The sequence below is a fragment of the Carya illinoinensis genome, chromosome 3, assembly GCF_018687715.1.
Source record: "Carya illinoinensis cultivar Pawnee chromosome 3, C.illinoinensisPawnee_v1, whole genome shotgun sequence".
Classification (NCBI taxonomy): Eukaryota; Viridiplantae; Streptophyta; class Magnoliopsida; order Fagales; family Juglandaceae; genus Carya; species Carya illinoinensis.
Genome location: NC_056754.1, coordinates 52,101,699 through 52,120,955, shown reverse-complemented (window position 1 = coordinate 52,120,955; position 19,257 = coordinate 52,101,699). Strand labels below are relative to the sequence as shown.

Below are 19,257 nucleotides of genomic sequence, written 5' to 3'. Positions count from 1 at the left end.
AATTAGCTACGAGATCGTACACGTGAAAAATGTGGTGCATGCATATCACTATATTTCGCAATGCTTTCATTTTCTTTGTTGTTGAAATCTCTTCTCAAGAAATCAGGCGTGGAAAACGATGAGATATCTAGCTAGGACCCATGCTGACATATCTACGACGTAATGTTTGCTTGTGATTGTTTGCTAACAACCACAATTCTGCGTGGAAAACGATGAGATATCTAGCTAGGACCCATGCTGACATATCTACGACGAAATGTTTGCTTGTGATAATTTGCTAACGAACCACAATTCCTTCCACAAAAAGATGGTAGGGAATAGATGTTAGATGCACGTTATTACGTGTTGGATTACGCTTTCCAGATGATTTGAGGTTTGGGACCACAAATGTGACCTTAAATTTTTATTTAATTTCATTTAATGTTATCTACTTATTTTTTTTCTTCTAAACATAATTTAAATATAAAAATTTAAAATTAATCATTATAAGTTTTTTAAATTTACAAATAAAAAATAATTAAAACTTTTTTAAATTTTTAAATAAAAATAATATTATAAAACTATATTAATCTTAAAATATTTTAATTTTATAATATTTTTTATTTAATTTTATTTTAAAAAATACACAACTCAAAATATTTTATTATTATTCATAATTATATTATTATTCATAAATTCTCATCCCATATCACTCAAATACCATCCTTAATGTTCGACATTTCTAATATCTTTGTTGTTAAAATATCTTAATTTTCAATACTGTGAGAAACGACAAGATGACTCTATGTCACGTAATCATGTGTAGGGCTGTAAAATGAACAGGTCACTCAATAAGCAGTTCGAATTCGACTCAATTAAACTTGAAATTAGCTCAAATCAAATATTAAATTGATCGTTCATAAACATAGAAATAGACTCAATTATTAAATGATACAAACTCGTATAAAACTCGACCGACTCAATTAATGTTCGTGGACATACTCGTATGAAGCTCGACTTATATATATTTATACATATATAGTAAAATAATATATATATATATATATAATAACCAATAATTATATATGTATTATTCATTATGCATATAGAATTACAGTGACTTATAGTTATAGACTTTCTTCTACATATACTATAAGTCTATATATTTAATTTATAATATTAATATATCATATTGATATATTTATCTTATTCTTATCAAATAGTGAATTGTCTGATAAAAAATTATGCTTATAGGCTAATAAGGCTCTAGGCTATTGGCTATAAGCTATAGTCATAACTTATTAATTTATAACTTATCACTCATGATTATATCAATATATGAAGTACTATTGAAGACTTTACAATAATTTTATTAATCTATCATAACATAATTATTTAATACTTATCAACAATGATTTTTAGATTATATCATTGTATATTCTATGAATTTACATTGTACTCATGATTCTATCATTCTGTAAAGTATTATTAATAACTTATCACTAGTTATTAATTTTATTCCTTTATATATGATTAATCAATAATCACTAAACTCATAATAATGTATTCAGTATTCATAAGATTATATAAACTATAGTAATATACATGTTTAGTATTAAATATGTCTTTTTTCACAACACTACTTGCTAGTTTTAAAAATTATTTTATATAACAATTAACATGTATTATAATTTATAGAGTATGATATTTTCTAAAATAGAATACTCGTTTGGGTTAATATACGGTATTAGTATATAGTATTATTATATATACTAATTAAAATAACTATAAATTTATATTATGAGTACAATTTGGACAATGCTTGATAAAATATAATGTTAGACAATTTTATAGTATAATTAAATATAGTTTTTTTTTACAACAATACAGTCACTACTTACTAGTTTTAAAAATTATAGTATATAAAAATTAACATGTATTATAATTTATAATGCATAGACTATAGTATTTTTTTAAAATAGAATAATATTTCAATTAGTATGGTATGTTAGTATAATAGTATTAAAGCAAGATTAATTTCAACCGTAGGATATTTTATTACTTTTTCGTGGGACTTTGGAGCCGTTGATTCCTAATCCTATTTTACGGTTTACCCTAGGGTTACAACAAGTTACAAACTTGTAACTTTCTGAATTTTACTCCTGCGCCGTTTCACAATTTCACTCGATTGTCCTTCATGCTTCACTTTCTCTCAGTCTCAGACCTATCGAGAAACACTAGCCTCTCATCTAGCCTCTTATGCTTACATGGTTATACCGATTACTAGTTATCTCCTATAATCTATCATTCGATTTGAATGTAATCGATTTGTCTGGTGCACTGCCTTCATTTGTTCTCGAGGGGCCTCGAGTGAAAACGATTGCTTCTACTTGAAACCCTAACAGATGTAGCCGGCGGCCATTTTTCTGGAAGCCATGGCTGTAATCTCAGCCTCTGAGAAAGCAGCCGGTCCTCGACAAATGGGTCATTAAATGCATGCATTTATGACTCCCAACCATTATTTCCCTGATTTTGTGGTTTGTGGTTCTGTAGTTCATCAATTCGTCCATCTACGAGTTGATTACCCAAGTTATTTTCCTTTTTCTACGCATTTGGTTGGGAATGTTGGCAGATTTGATTGATCTTATCTAGTTATAGTTTTATCTAAGTATTTTTGATGCCCCTTTCTGGTTCTATCCTAACTCTTTTTTATATTGTGATTTATGGTATTTTTAAGTTGTAGATCTAGATGAAATCATCTAAGTACACTGTCATTTATGAATCGTGATCACTCAGCAGTAGTACATGCTAATGCAGGCTTCTGTGAGATACTGAGACTGTGACTATCCAATATCCATCACTTTGATTGTTAAGTTTATGTTTTATTTATTTTATTTATTTTTTTATTTTGTAATAGTTGAATATGCCCCGTTAGAAATTAGACCTTAGGCCGTTAAGTGTTAATTTCATGTTTTGGTTATTTTGCTGTTGTTTATAATTTTACAAACTTGTATTCTAGCTTGAACTTTTATATCTAAGCTTGCCTACTGAGTTGTGCTTGAAGAAAAATTTCCAGTCTGCTGTGAGTTCTCTCAGCCTCTCAGGTTATTTGTTATTTAATGATACTTTATGTTCTTGTTTAAACTATTTAATGATGCTTTATTGTTCATGTTTGAGTTGATTAATCTGATCCTATGGTGATTTTGGCCTTAAGTAGTAGTGCATGTTTTATTTAACATGTATTGGTTGATTCATCTTTTACAATCTGTCTTGTAGTTGTGTAACTGTGTTAATGTTCAATTTCAAGACTTAAATAATGTTTTCTTGAATCTATTTTGGTTTATTATAAATGATCATATATGGTGATTACTTTAAGTATTTAATGTTGTCATCTTTAACATGTCTTACTTGATTAATCTTATCCAATCTGTTTTATGTTTATGCTCTAATTTCAAGTATTTAAATATGCTTTCTTGAATCTATTTTGGTTGATTATAAATATTTATACGTGGTTCTTGTTTTAAGTATTTAATTATGTTATCTTTAACATGTCTTGCTTGATTAATCTTATTCAATCTGTTTTGTATTTATTTTCTAATTTCAAGTATGAAATGGTGTTGTGTTTAATATATATATATATATATATATATATATATATATATATATATATATATATATATTTTATAAATTTTATCTTTGTCCTATGTTTATGTTGTCCAAATGCCTTGCTTCTGGAAGCACATCAAGCCACTAAGGCGAGATACTAAAACTGTTCCAGTCAAATTAGTTTTACTTTAACATTTATTTTAGTTTATATTAATCAATTATATTAACCTTGCCTTTTGGAGGCACATTGAGCCATCAAGGCAGGGTTGTATAACAAAACTGTTGAAGTCAAATTATTTTGACTTTAACATCTTTTCGTATCCTTGTTTCTGGAGGCACCTTAAGTCACCAAGACAAGATTGTTTTATTTTTGGTCAGTGTCTATATGCTTATTGTATATTTTGGATTTTGTGTTTAGAACATATTAGACCCTATTGAGTATTGTGGGCCTGTGGCTGGTAACTACTAACTGCATTTTGTATATATTTTGTATTGATATTTTGTGGCTGGTATGAAAGTATTGAGTATTGAGTATTTTGTATGTCTATGCCTATTGAAGTTGTCAATTTGTCTACCTCACAGTTTGTTGTCTGGCTGATATGTGTTATGCCTATTGCCTATTGTTGGGTCGTTGTTTTGGATCTGTTATGTGATAACTGCATTTAGTAACTTGGCTGAATCACTGATGCACATTTTTCTATCAAATTTTGGGAACTTGCTGACTTATGTGACTCTATCATGGTGATATCAGATTTCAAAACTTGTCTGAATCTCCAATGCACATATTTATTTATGATATTACTTGTATAATTGTATTGTGTAACTTGTTAGAGATATGATATTGATTTTTTAAACAAATTAAGTTTTGCATTTTCTGTGGGATATCCCTTGACACTATTACTAAGTTAATAGTACTTGAACAAGGGATTAAAAATAACACTAATTTTTTAGTGTATTAGTGTATGCAGGGCAACAATGTTAAGATTTTTGGGTCCATTCATGATTCCATGAAGATTGAGGACTTAGTCATTTAACAGCCCATTTTTTGTTTTGAAATATAATGTATATTATTTCATAATTTATTGTTGTAATTAATTTTGTTATTCACTTGTTCCATTAAGATGTAAAATTTCATTTAATATTGTACCATAGGTCCATAGCCAAATACTCTTGATGTAAATTTGTATTTAATTTGTTATTTTACTGATGCATTTATTTTAATTTTATAATTTTTTATATTTATATTTTTAATTTTAATTAGTGATATTTTGCCATAAGCAAGCTGAGCTCGAGTCGAGCTTGGGCTTGGCTTGTTAACATAATCGAGCTCTAGCCGAGATTGAGCTCATTTCCCTTCTACACGAGTCGAGCTCAAACTGGCTCATAGACTGGCTGACAAACGAGCCGAGCCTAAGCTCGACTCGAGTAGTGAACGAGCCGAGTTCGAGCAAGCCTGATTGCACATCCCAGGCTTGCTCGAACTTGGCTCGTTTACAGCCCTAACTGGTCCATGTGGTACCGACTCTTGACTTGTCTTTTTTTTTTCTCTCTTTTTTTAGTTAGTGATATTCCGATACTATGGGAAGAGCCGGCCTGCACCCGAATTGCAACCGAAGAAGACATTATTTATTATTATTTTTAATTTTTTTTATATTTAAATTTATAATATCATTAAAAATTACATCCTTAATTACCAAATAAAAAAAAAAATCTTTCGAAACACTTTTTTAAGTCCCAAAGTATTTCTCCCGTGGAAACCACGGGATCACTCTATGTCATGTAACGATGTGGTAGTGACTTGACATGTCTTTTTTTGCATTGACTTATTGAGATATTTTTGGAAAAAGATATTTTATTTGTGGCTATCGACAAGTTATAATTTTTTTAATTCATTTTTTTAACATTCTTAACTAATTTTTTTTTTTAAAATTCACAATATTATTTAAAACATAATTTCTTAATCATTAAATAAAAGAATAAAAATAAAAATCATCGAGACCCATCCTCTTAGGATGGGTTAATTGGTTTGAATGAATTTGCTTCTGTCATATATAATCTATGTTGACTTCTGGTATCCGATCCGGAAGCTAATGGTTCTGGTTGATGGGTTGCTACATGGATGATCTAGACTGACACTGTTTTAATATAGATAAATAATATAGATAAGGATAATGTCTAAGAGCACTCTAATTGGATTAACTAATGTTAAATCTATCTCATATTTAGCTAATAGATCTTTAAATAACATCATATTGAATTAGCTAAAGTTTAAATATTTAGACTTTAGTTATAGTAACTTTCAAAAATATTTCTAAACTTGGAAGTCACTATACATACATCAAATACATATTTCATGATTTATTTCTCTTTCTTATTTCTCACAACCATTTTCATGTCTATTTAAGTTGGCTGGAAAATGGTAAAATATGATAAAATAAAATAAATTAATAATTAAAATAAATAAATATTTTTTAATTTTTAATTATTTTTAATTATATAATAGATAAATAGATAATTCAATATGAGAATTTGATGTGAATAGCTAAAGTTAAATTTATCTTGTATTATTTTATTATTATATAATAAAATAATAGCTAATCTAATGTGAGAGTAAATGAAAATAAAATAGTTAAAAATTAAATTCATCTTATATTCATTAAAATATCTTTTAGCTTTAGTTAATCCAATGAGAGTGATGTAACCAGGCACCAAACATGCAGCAAAAGCTAGCAAGCATATATAACATCAGGCCATGAAAATTACAAACGTACGCTACTGCTGGCAAACCGACCGCAAATTAACAAGTAAAACAACCTGGACATGAATAAATTAATAATTCTCAGTACAAATCAGGCATGCATGAGAGCAGTCAGGCCGCCATGAGGGCAGCAGATCGAAGTTAGCAATGAACCAGGCCATGACGACACAGCTAGCAGCCAATTAATTTATTGTCCACGTATATAATACATATATATATATATATATGACGATATATAACAGGATGAATAGTGGCACTCGTGGATTATTCTTGGACTAAACATTAATTAAAACGATGCCAGTTTGGGTTTGGGAGGATTAAACAAGAAAATGTCAAGGAGGGCATCGATGGAAGTATGGTTGTGATCGTAGAATAATTTGGAGGCCTCTAGGTCGTCGTCAGTGAGTTCAAAGCTCGTCTGGTCCCCTTTGATGAAGATGTTGTGAAGGATAGCCATACGTATGTTATCCGGGAATGGTGCGGCTACAAAATACAAACGAAAAATGCATGTGATCATGATAACTTCACTAAAATAAAAATCCGATATATCCGGCCCTTTGGATAATACTATATATTTACCTAATGATGAGTAATGCTATATATATATATACAAATTTATGATGTACAAATCTATTAACAAAATTGCTTACTCTCAGAGAGCTTTACTATTTCCTCTTCGGGGACATAAATTCGTTTCAGAGTGCGTCCTGTCTTTTTCTCCCATAAAGAAATCAAGTCCATCTCAGATACAATGTTTCCCGGTGGTCTAAGTACGATGACCCGATTAGCTACCCTTGGATCAGTGGCTGCTTTTATGGTATAGGCTGCAACATCCTCCTCATAATTTAACACGGCTGCGTGCAAATTACAGAATGACAAAAATAAAAGTTGGTCAGACGTCACAAGAAAGGAATTAAAGGAAAGAAAAGGAAAGGAAAGGAAAATTTTATACCCTTGGCTTCCCCACTTCCAAAAACAACTACTTCCTCACGTTTTTCGTGAGGATGAAGCAAGTGGTGAACGAAATACGCTGCAAAAGAGTTCGCAGAGACGTAAGTGAAGGCAATTCCGGCCTCTTCCGTAGCCCTCCTGATCTTCCTTTTGTTCTCAAGCAGAGCCTCAAAAGCCGGTAATCCACTCACTCTGTCAACTTCGTTTCCAAATTCGGACGGAACAAATCTCTGACACACAACATCACCAACAATTCCAAGATTGGTCAAAGACGTTCTGATCCAGTACTTCGTGATCTCGAGGATTCATGAAAAAGAAAAATCATGCGCTTCTAGATCTTCTTCCAAATGTAAATGTAAATGTAAAAATTTAATAATTTTAATTATATTTTAACATTTTCTGTACGAGCATGGACGTACATATTCTTCGTAATAATTAATGGAACCAATACGTAAAATATTTAGAAATAATACGGAGTACTATGGAGCAGCTTATACGACTCGGAGATATGCATGCACTCACCTTTATATTTCCAGCATCCTTCATGGCTTGGATTATCTTCAGTTGATCAAGGTGTTGAGGAACAGCCAACGTAGAAATGACAACATCCACATGACGAAGCGCTGCTACAAGCTTCCCGTACTCATCCAATTCACCCTGTTTCATAATAAAATCATTTTCATGAGCTAAAACGGAACAAGGAGAGCGGCCAGTAGTACGTACTACTAGTACTTGTAATCTTAGGGCCTTTCATGGGGGTGGGGGCCGGCCAGCTAGCTGGCTAGCTTTGTGATTGCACAAATATTCCTCCATCCCTTGGGCCCTAAACAAAGTGATCAAAACCGATGGTGAATTAGAACATTAATCTAAATCAAGATAATACATAGATAATGGTGACTCCCAAAGCCTCGTATTCTTTGAGGAGACCTAGCTTAGGAGGGTTGGCGTTGGAGTTGATATTCGGTTTGAGCAATGGGCGGACATAGGCAAATGTTGGATGGCCCAGAGAAACGCTGGCCTTCACCATGAAATTGCCGAGGTAACCAGTGGCTCCGAATACCAGAATCTTGCTCTTTTCACAAGCCATATATGCCTAGCTAGCTCGCTCCTGATCTCTCACTTCCAAGTGGCCTGGGAAAGCTAATATATAATATATTATTCTGAGATATATATATATATATATATATATATATACACCTCCTATAATGCTGAAATATCTACGACGGTATGTTTGCTTGTGATAATTTGCTAACGAATTAACCACAATTCCATCCACAAAAAGATGGCAGGGAATAGATGTTAGATGCACGTGATTACGTGTTGGATTACGCTTTCTAGATGATTTGAGGTTTGGGACCACAAATGTGACATTAAATTTTTATTTAATTTCATTTAATGTTATCTACTTAATTATCTTTTTCTTCTAAACATAATTTAAATATAAAAATTTTAAATTAATCATTATAATTTTTTTAAACTTTTAAATAAAAAATAATTTAAATTTTTAAACAAAAATAATATTATAAAGATATTTTAATTTTATAATATTTTTTTATTTAATTTTTCTTTCTTATTTTTTAAAATTCTAATACTCAATTCAAAATATTTTATTATTATTCATAATTATCTTATTATTAATAAATTCTCATATCATCTCATCTCATATCACTCTAATACCATCGTTAATGTTTGACGTTTCTAATAACTTTGTTGTTAAAATGATAGTGCTAATGTGGTAACAGAAAAAGTACATGATGCACTATTGCTTGCAGTTCATGGTCCATTTGCAGTTCTTAAGCAACTCCTCAAATTTCTATTGCCAAGCCTGTGTGTCATAATCCTGAGTTTTATAAAAAACAATACAAATATCAATAACATCAGATGAATCACTAATAGTATCAAACTCAGAATTCACAAGGGGATATTCAAGGAGATCAGAATTATGAGTTGTGTGAACTCCCTTGTCTATGAGTGCGTCAATCATGTACATTTGGTGGCACTGATCATCATCTGTTGGCTGTTTCTCAATATGGAAAATGTTGACCTCCATGGTCATGTTTCTAAAAGATAGCTTCATCAACTCATTCTTGCAATTTATAAGTGCATTAGCCATAGTAAGGAAAGGTCTACCTAATATGAGAGGAACCTTAGAGTTTGACTCAACAACTGATTGAGTGTCCAAAATTACGAAATCAACAGGATAATAAAACTTGTCAATTTGGATCAAAACATCCTTAACTATCCCTCTCGGTTTCTTAACTAAACGATTAGCCAACTGAAGCACAACAGAAGTAGGCTTAATTTCACCCAAACCAAGCTGCAAATAAATGGAATAAGGCATCAAATTAACACTAGCTCCTAGATCTAGCAAGGCTTGCCCAAACTCATAATTTCCAATATTACATGCAATGGTTGGACAACCAGGATCCTTGTACTTAGGAGGAATTCGCTGTTCAATTAGAGAACTAACTTGCTTTGTCAGAAATGTTGTCTTCTTAACATGGTGCTTCCTCTTAATTGTACACAAATCTTTAAGAACTTTTGCATAAGTTAGAACTTGTTTAATAACATGCAAAAGATGAAGGTTAGTCTTTACCTGCCTGAGGTTCTCTAAGATTTCATTATTAGGATCCAAAGTTCGCATACCAGATTTTATGGCTTAAGGAAATGGTACCTTAACTGGACTCTTGATTACCTCGGCATCCTTGGGGAACTCGGTGCTATTATTGCTTTGTTCCTCTTCAACATCCTTTTGCTTATCAGTTGTTGGGATGTGTAAGGACTTACCACTTCTTGTCATAATGGCATTGACTTCTTTTAAATTTTTTTGTGTCATATGCTGACCTTGGGATGCGGATTGAGCTTGAGAAGGAAACATGCCACGCTCATTCACACTCAAGGAGCTCATTATCTTGGATATATGACTATTTATTTCTTTGTTTTCTTCAACAACCTGCATAATCAAAGATTCAAATTTTTTATTAGTTTTACTCTGTGCATCAATAAAAGCATGCAAAGTGTCTTTTAAAGGACTCCTAGAAGATGAAGGTGCATGATATGGTGCAGGATATGATCTAGGGGGTTGTGCAGGGGGTTGGTTTTCAGATTTCTAACTAAAATTGGGGTGATTACGCCACTCAGGATTGTAGGTATTAGAGAACGGTGCAACAGGCTTTATGTACATACCTAAGGCATTACATTGTTCCTCATACATCCCTCTCATCTCAGCAAATGTGGGACACTCTTGGGCAAGGTGATCTACCCCGCCACATACAAAACATGGTCCAAAAGATTCTGCATGATTAGCCACGTGTGTTGGCTTTAAATCTTTATTCTTCAACACCTCTAGCTCCCTAGTGAGCATCTCAACCTTAGCTTTTAGGTTATCTTCTTCCATGAGATGGTAAATTTCACCACCATTTAGGTTTCCTGCAGGTCGTGACCTATTTGTGCTCTCAGTAGCACTAGGTCCAGTCCAAGTGTGAGCTTTTTCAGCAAACTCATTGAGGTATTCTATGGTCTCATCAGGATCTTTCTGTAAGAACTCACCATTACACATCATCTCTACAAATTGACGCTCTCTAGGTGTAAGTCCCTCATAAAAATAGCTCACTAAGCGCCAATTCTCATACTCATGGTGAGGACACATACTCAATAGCTCCTTAAATCTCTCTCAAGACTAATACAAAGTCTCACTGTCCTTTTGTACAAAGGTAGAGATTTGCCTTTTTAAAGCATTGGTCTTATGTTGGGAAAAGTATTTATTAAAGAAGACTTGAATCATCTCATTCCATGACCCAATAGATCGTAGTCTCAAAGAGTATAGCCAACTCTTAGCTCTATCCTTAAAAGAGAAAGGAAAGAACTTAAGTCTCACAATGTCATCAGTTGCATTTTGACTATGAAAAGTCTCAACTACTTCCTCAAACTCCCTAACGTGCACATATGAATTTTCATTTTCCAAGCCATGAAAAGTAGGGAGTAACTGTATCATCCCTATTTTAAAATCTAATTGGCGAATATTAGCTGGAAACATGATGCATGATGGTGTGGTTGTGCGTGTAGGGTGGAGGTAATCCTGAAGGGTCCTAGTGGGTTGATCTTCGTGTTCACTCATTTTCTCAGAATTAGAAGAATTATCAAACAAATTATCAGAAAAATTAAACTCTGACTCTAACACAGGTCTACAAGCAAACTGACCCAAGGCGTCTCTATACCTGTGCATGCAAGGTAGAGAAAAACGCAACACTAAAAAAACTACAAAAAGAAAAAGAAAATAAAAAAAAGATGCAGCAAGCTAAAAGAGGGAACGAAGTTACCGCCTTTACAAACTGTTGAAAAGAAAAACTATCTCACAATTCTTCTACCGTCTCCCCGGCAACGGCGCCAAAATTTGATGACCCCCAAAGAATAATGCGGTAGTTGTAGCACAACTTTGGGGTGTCGATTCCACAGGGAGACAAATTAAAAGAAAAGCAAGAGGAACAAAGAAACTAAAGAAAAATATTAAATAAGTAATAGAGAACAAAGATTAATTTTAAATGTAAATTTAAGTGAAACAATGTGATTAACGGAAAAAGTACTCAAATTTGACGAACAGTAGAGCGTCGCGAATCTCTTGCACAAATCCGGTATTTTAATTATTCTTAATTCATTGGATAACTCAATTAGGAACTCAATTTACGAAATTCCCAATCGGAAGGTATAGATTTATAAACCAAAATTAAATCAAATTTAACCATTTGAAAAATCATTCACCACTTTTAAAATACGTAAATTACTACCCCTATTGAAAAAATTCAAAGACGACAATATACTCAGGGAGCGATATTGCAGCAAAAAATTAAATCAATATAGATAAATAATTGATCCAAACATAATCAAAGAACTAATCCATTCAATAGAAAAAGCATGACTGAATCCATAAACAGAATAAATTCTATGATTATTCGGAGAAGAAAACATCAACGATAAATTGAGAATGATAAAACAAAAGAGTTTTAACAATTGAAAATCAAATACATGAATTAAAAATAAATTAGAAATACAATCTAATGTGCAAGTTCATCCCGAACCCTACTTGAGAATTTAGTTACCCATAAATATACTGGACAACAAAAATCTCCAGAGAAAACTGAAGCGAACGGTGGCCATGGAAGTGATTTTCTCCTCTTTTCAGATCTGTCTCTTGTGCCTCCTCCCCCCATTTCGTGCTAATGATATACTTATATAGGGTAGGAAAGAAACCCTTATGTCCTCTTAATTTTCGCATAAAAAAAATCGCCTAAATTTTAGGACTTATCTTGACAGTCACGTACGGCCTTCAGGAGTTCGAATTTGGAAATCCTTATTAGAGACAAAGTTATAGCCCTTTAAGATAGATTTCCAATACATCAAGAATCGTATCAATCCAATATGTGAATAAAAATATACAATCAAAAGATTAAAGTATGTCCAGACTGTTTCCTAGTGAATTTCGGACTTGGGCTTCTTGTGGTTTCATTTTGTGATTTTTTTTCTTTTTCTTTTCTTCCAAATTGCTCTCAAACCTCATGAATATCCTCCTTTGAATTTGACTGGACTTGACTTGCTCTTTTATAAACTCTAAAATTAAACATAAAAAAAAAAAAAAACTGCTTTGGAGTATCCCAATGTAAATAGAAATTCAATTAAAGAATACACATTAATTCCTATGATTTCTATTCACATTTTAACATTTTAGTCCAATAATAGGGTATTTAGAGTGCACTTTCGCACACTCATCACATCCCAAACTTCTTGAGTAATTCCTCTAAGTCATTCTCTATCAATTCCAAGCATTAGATCGTCCCCATTCAAAAGTGGGTATTTTACAACTCACGACCACAGTGCTTTTGCATTGTTACGTTGCCTTTCTTCCGCCTTTTGCAGCTTTTTGATTCTCGAAAAATTATTATATAGTGCTGTAAGTATTTTTCAAACTTTCTTTTAGATTTAAATATATTTTTGTTTTAACAATAAATTGTGACTGGTTGGTTATTCCGGACTAAATCCGAGGAGTCAGGGGTCGGATGAATTTGAGGATGGAGTTAATTATGTTTTGTTGAGATTTATTAGATATTTTATGTCTTGATGTTTTCATTGCATAGTGCATGCATGTTCATGTTTAAAAAGGAAAATTGGGTTTTCGTGTCATTGCATGCATGTACATGTGTTGGAACTTGAAAACTAGATTTTCAAGTAAGAAATGATTTTTTAGTATATGAAAACGATTGGATTGATTGGTCTGAGTCAGAGGCACGTGTAGGGATGGTAGTGAACAGGGATGGTGGTAGAGTCTTACCTGTAATTCGGGCCTACGGTGCACGCGGCGTAGGGATGGTGGTAAGTAAGGATAGTGGTAAAGTCCTGCCTGCGATTCCTACCTACAGACGGATTTGTAGGGATGGTGGTAAGCAAGGACAGTGGTAGAATCCCGCATGTAATTCCCGCCTACGGTGCACGCATAGGGATGGTGGTGAGCAGGGATTGTGGTAGAGTCCTGCCTGCAATTCCTGCCTACAGTGCTCTGATGGTTTGGTTAATGGGCCATTTTCTGAGATTGGTTTTTGGGCCTGATGAGTGTGCGAAAGTGCACTCTATATACCCTATTATTGGACTAAAATGCTAAAATGTGAATAGAAATCATAGGAATTAATGTGTATTCTTAAATTGAATTTCTATTTACGTTGGGATACTCGTAAACAGTTTTTTTATGTCTAATTTCAGAGTTTATAAAAGAGCAAGTCAAGCCCAATCAAATTCAAAGGAGGACATTCATGGGGTTTGAGAGCAATTTGGAAGAAAAGAAAAAGAAAAAAATCACAAAATGAAACCACAAGAAGTCCAAGTCCGAAATTCGCTAGGAGATAGTCTGGACATACTTTAGTCTTTTGACTGTATCTTTTTACTCATATATTGGATTGATGCGATTCTTAATACATTGGAAAGCTATCTTAAAGGGCTATAACTTTGTCTCTAATAAGGATTTCCAAATTCGAATTTCTGAAGGCCATACATGGCTGTTAAGATAAGTCCTAAAATTTAGGCGATTTTTTTATGCGAAAATTAAGAGGACATTAAGGTTTCTTTCCTACCCTATATAAGCATATCATTAGCATGAAATGGAGGGGGGAGGAAGAGGCACAAGAGGCAGATCTGAAGAGAGGAGAAAATCACTTCCATGGCCATCGTTCGCTTCAATTTTCTCTAGAGATTTTTGTTGTCCAGTATATTTATGGGTAACTAAATTCTCTGGTAGGGTTAGGAATAAACTTGCACATTAGATGGTATTTCTTATTTGTTCTTAATTCATGTATTTGATTTTCAATTACTAAAACTCTTTTGTTTTATCATTCTCAATTCATCGTTAATGTTTTCTTCTCCGAATAATCATAGAATTTATTATGTTTATGGATTCAGTCATGTTTTTTCTATTGAATGGATTAGTTCTTTGATTATGTTTGGATCAATTATTTATTTATATTGATTTAGTTTTTTGCTGCAATATCGTTTTCTGAGTATATTGTCGTCATTATATTTTATCAATAGGGATAATAATTCACGTTTTTTAAAAGTGGTGAAGGTTTTTTCAAAGGGTTACATTTTATTTAAGTCTGGTTTATAAATCTATACTTTCCGATTGGGAATTGCGGGAATTGAGTTTCTAATTGAGTTATCCAATGAATTAAGAATAATTAAAATACCAGATTTGTGTAAGGGATTCACGACGCTCTACTGTTTGTCAAATTTGAGTACTTTTTCTGTTAATCACTTTGCTTCACTTGAATTTACATTTAAAATTAATCTTTGTTCTCTATTACTTATTTAATATTTTTCTTTAGTTTCTTTGTTCCTCTTGCTATTCTTTTAATTTGTCTCCATATGGAATCAATACCCAAAGCTGTGCTACAACTACCGCGTTATTCTTTGGGCGTAATCAAGGCCATTATTTGGAATAATGGTGAGGATATGTTAAAGGAAATGTCTTGGGCCAAAATGAGATTTTTGACGTGCGTGGAAAATGTAGATTTTTGGGACATATGCATATGGCATCATGTTCATGCATATTGTTGTGGCATGGATATATTTTTATCTTGAGATTTGTTTGGTTTATTACTTCCCTACGGCACCATTTTGGTACCGTAGATTTTGATGCAGAGTTTTAGAAGGAGAAGGCTAAGCCCGAGGAGGTGATTTCGCCAGAATATTGACTTGGAGTTGTTTTACGTTTGGAAAATTATTCTACTTGCTTTTATGTTATATAAATTTGGATTTGAAATGATGTTAAACTTGTAATATTTTGGTATGCCTGTGTTTTAAGCGAATTTGTATTTAAATAAAATCCTGGTACTTAGTTAAAAAACTTTATTACCCGTTGTGTTAATTTTATTATACACGTGTTGTTTATACACACTTGACACTTGGCGATGGGATGTGTAACCCGTGTTGTCATCATCCCGACACCTCGATTTCCATGTGTCCGTATGCGGAAGTTGGGAGCGTCACAATTTTCGTGTTTAATGAAAAGAGTTGTGTCAATTTTTCCTCGTGAAAAACCTTTTTCAATCAAGAAACTATTAAGTCTCTCATACCAAGCTCTAAGAGTTTGTTTGAATCCATATAGTACTTTTGTGAGTTTAAAAATATGACTTGGAGAAATATGATTTTCAAAACCTGGAGGTTACTCAACATATACATCTTCATTTATAAAACCATTGAAGAAAGTAGTTTTAACATCCATTTGAAAAAGTTTGAAATCTTTATAACAAGCATATGCAAGTAGCATTCTAATAGTTTCTAATCTTGCGACTAATGCATATGTCTCATCATAATCGATTCCTTCTTCTTGATTGAAATCTTGGGTTACAAGTTGAGCCTTATTTCTAATAATAACTTCGGACTCATATTTCTTATTTCTAAAAACCTATTTTGTTCCAATAATAGTATGATTTTTAGGTCTAGAAACAAGTGTCCAAAATCATTTCTTTCAAATTGATTCAGCTCTTCTTGCATAGTTAGAAATCAAGTGCTTCATCAATATTTTTAGGTTCAATCTGAGATAGAAAAGTAGTATAATTAGAAATATTTCTAAGCGATAACCGAGTACTTACACCTCGTGAAGGTTCTCCCAGAATTTGTTCAATTGGATGATTTTTCATAAATTTTCACTGTTTGGTTGCATCTTGTATTAAATTTTGATGATATTTCCTGATGTCTTCATGTTGGACTTCCTCTATTGTGTTCTTTTTGTTGAGATTGAGACTTTTGGTGTTATTTATACTTCTTGTTTTTTCATCAACGGATATCTTAGAGACTAGAGAATTAGATTCATCAAATACTACATGCATAGATTCTTGTATAGTCAAAATATTTTTATTAAATACTCTATAAGTTTTACTATTAGTAGAATACTCAAGAAAGATACGTTCATCAGATTTTGCATCAAATTTGCCTGAATTATTCCTATCATTCAAAATAAAATATTTGCATCAAAATACATGAAAGTAACCACTATTGGACTTTTTCTCATTCCAAAACTTATATGGGGTTTTATCTAGTTTAGATTTTAACATAACTCTATTTATAATGTAACATAGTACTTATCGCTTCAGACCAAAAGTAACTAGGCAAGTTGTTTTCATTGAGTATTGCTCTTGTCATCTCTTGAAAAAATCTATTTATCCTCTCTACTACCCCATTTTATTGAGGAGTTTGAGAAGCAGAAAAATTATGTACAAAACCATTTTCATCAAAAAAAAGTTTCAATATTTTTATTAACAAACTATTTTCCCCTATCATTTCAGATACTTGAAATAGTATAACCCATTTCATTTTGAATTCTTTTGCATAACTTGGTAAAGACATTATGTGCCTCATATTTATGAGTAAAAAAGATTACCCAAGTATATCTAGAGAAATTATTAATAATAACAAATGCATAATATTTTCCTCTTAGACTTGCAACTATATTTGGTCCAAAAAGATCTATGTGTATCAATTGCAGTGGTCTAGTAGTGAAAATATGTTTCTTGATTTTGAAAGAAGTTTTTGTTTGTTTACCAAATTGGAATACATTACAAATTTTTTCTTTAACAAAATTTGTTTTTGGTAAACCTCTCACAATATCATTTTTTGAAAGTTTGGAAATAAGTTTCATATTAGCATGACCTAGTTTTCTATGCCATAGCCAATTAATTTTATTTTGAGTTGAAAAACAAATAGTATCTTGTAAGGTAATTTTTTCAAAATCGATTGCATAAACATTGTTATTTCTAAAAGCAATAAAACAAACATTGTAATCGATCATTTAAAATAATGTACTTATTCATTTTGAAAGTAACTATAAATCATTTATCACATAATTGACTTATGCTCAAAAAGTTATGTTTTAGACTTCAACAAGTAGAACATCTTCAATTATGAGAGAAGATTCATTACAAATTTGACATATTCCCACGATCTTCCCTTTCGAGTTGTCTCTAAATGTTATGTGTCATTCTTCTTTTATATCTAAGATCAAATAACTTAATTTTATCTCCCTTCATGTGTCTTGAACATCTATTATCTAAAAACCATTTATTTTTGCTTATGGAGTACTTTATGCATACCTATAAAAATAATTAAAATAATTTTTCTTGATACCCAAATTCTTTGAGTTCTTCATTTATTATTATTAGAAGAAACAAAATTTTTAGGTACTCATATGACTCTAATAGTCATTGTATGATCATATCTATTACAAAAATTGCGAATAGCATGTGACATACATGAAGAATTTGAGTGATTATAAAAGTATCTTTCTTCGATAAAATTATTTTTATGAAAAGAATTTTGAATACTAGACTTTGATGTAGAAGGATTATCAAAAAAGTTTTTATAAGATTTGTATTTTTGTTTTGGCATATATCCCAAGACTGCCTTATCAAAAACACATCTTTGACTACTAAGAAATTTTTTAAAATTTCTTTTTCTATTCGTAAAGTTTTCAACAATATTTTCGAAATCAGTTTTCTTCTACTTCAACTCAAGATTTTTATTTTTCAAAACAATGTTTTCTTTTCTTAAAACATCAATTTCGTTTGTTAAAGAAAAATTTTTCCTTTTCAAAGCAGTATACTTAATACCCAATTTTTCAAGTTCCTCATATACCTCTTATAAAATATTTTGTAATTTTTCATATGAAGGATCTTCAATATTATCAAGATTTGTTACCTCAATATCATCTTTAGCCAGAAGATAAAGATTTGCTGATTCTTCATTGCTGTCTTCACTATCTGAGCTACTTGAATCATCATCCCAAGTAGTTTCATTACTTTCTTACCCTTGTTTCGATCTTTCTTTAGCAAAGTACAATCTGGCTTGATATGACCAGACTTATTGCATTTATAACAAATTAAAGTGTCATTTTTACCTGAATCTTTCTTGGAAAACTTTTTGAATGATTTCCTCGGAAGAGTTTTATTTTTCTTTAAGAAAATCTTAATTCTTCTTGTTATTATCGCAACTTCTTCATCATCTTCGTCGTCATTTTCCTCATCTTCACCACTTGCACTTTCATAAGGAACAGTTTTAAGTGTCAAGCTCTTCTTTGGTCACTACAAGAATCTGGACTTTTAGCAGCGATTTAAAAATCGCCGTAACATATCACTTATCACTGCGATTTCTTACTCGTTGGAGTAAACTTCAGTTTAGCTGGCGAGAATTGTCACTTGGAGTATCCCAGCAATTTTTTAACCTTTTAGATGCGAAAAATGTCGCTGCTAAATGTCATAACTCATCTCAGGCGCCAAACTTGAGTTTTATTTCCCTCCCCGCGAGTAATTCACACAGTACCCTCTCTGCTCTCCGTGTGTGTTTGTCATCGATTGCCCATCAGCGATTTCAAAAATCCGTTCTGGCGAAGCCATACGTGGTAGTGAGAGTAGTAATCCCCATTCCAGAAA

The 19,257-nt window shown here is 32.0% G+C and overlaps 1 protein-coding gene and 1 non-coding gene across 2 annotated transcripts; one reads left to right on the top strand and one right to left on the bottom strand.

The window, feature by feature from the left end:
• Window positions 1-6,300: 6,300 nt before the first annotated feature.
• LOC122305244 (isoeugenol synthase 1-like) lies at window positions 6,301-8,453 on the bottom strand. Its single transcript, XM_043117620.1, has 5 exons — window positions 8,178-8,453; window positions 7,817-7,951; window positions 7,296-7,524; window positions 6,994-7,197; window positions 6,301-6,826 (listed from the first exon to the last, which is right to left on the bottom strand). The coding sequence occupies exons 1-5, from the start codon at window positions 8,379-8,381 to the stop codon at window positions 6,630-6,632; spliced, it is 969 nt and encodes a 322-aa protein (XP_042973554.1). The 5' UTR covers window positions 8,382-8,453; the 3' UTR covers window positions 6,301-6,629.
• A 2,470-nt stretch (window positions 8,454-10,923) lies between these two features.
• Window positions 10,924-11,031, top strand: LOC122305867. The gene has a single exon (XR_006241293.1). It is a non-coding gene; the product is annotated as a small nucleolar RNA R71 (small nucleolar RNA).
• The last annotated feature ends 8,226 nt before the right edge of the window (window positions 11,032-19,257 follow it).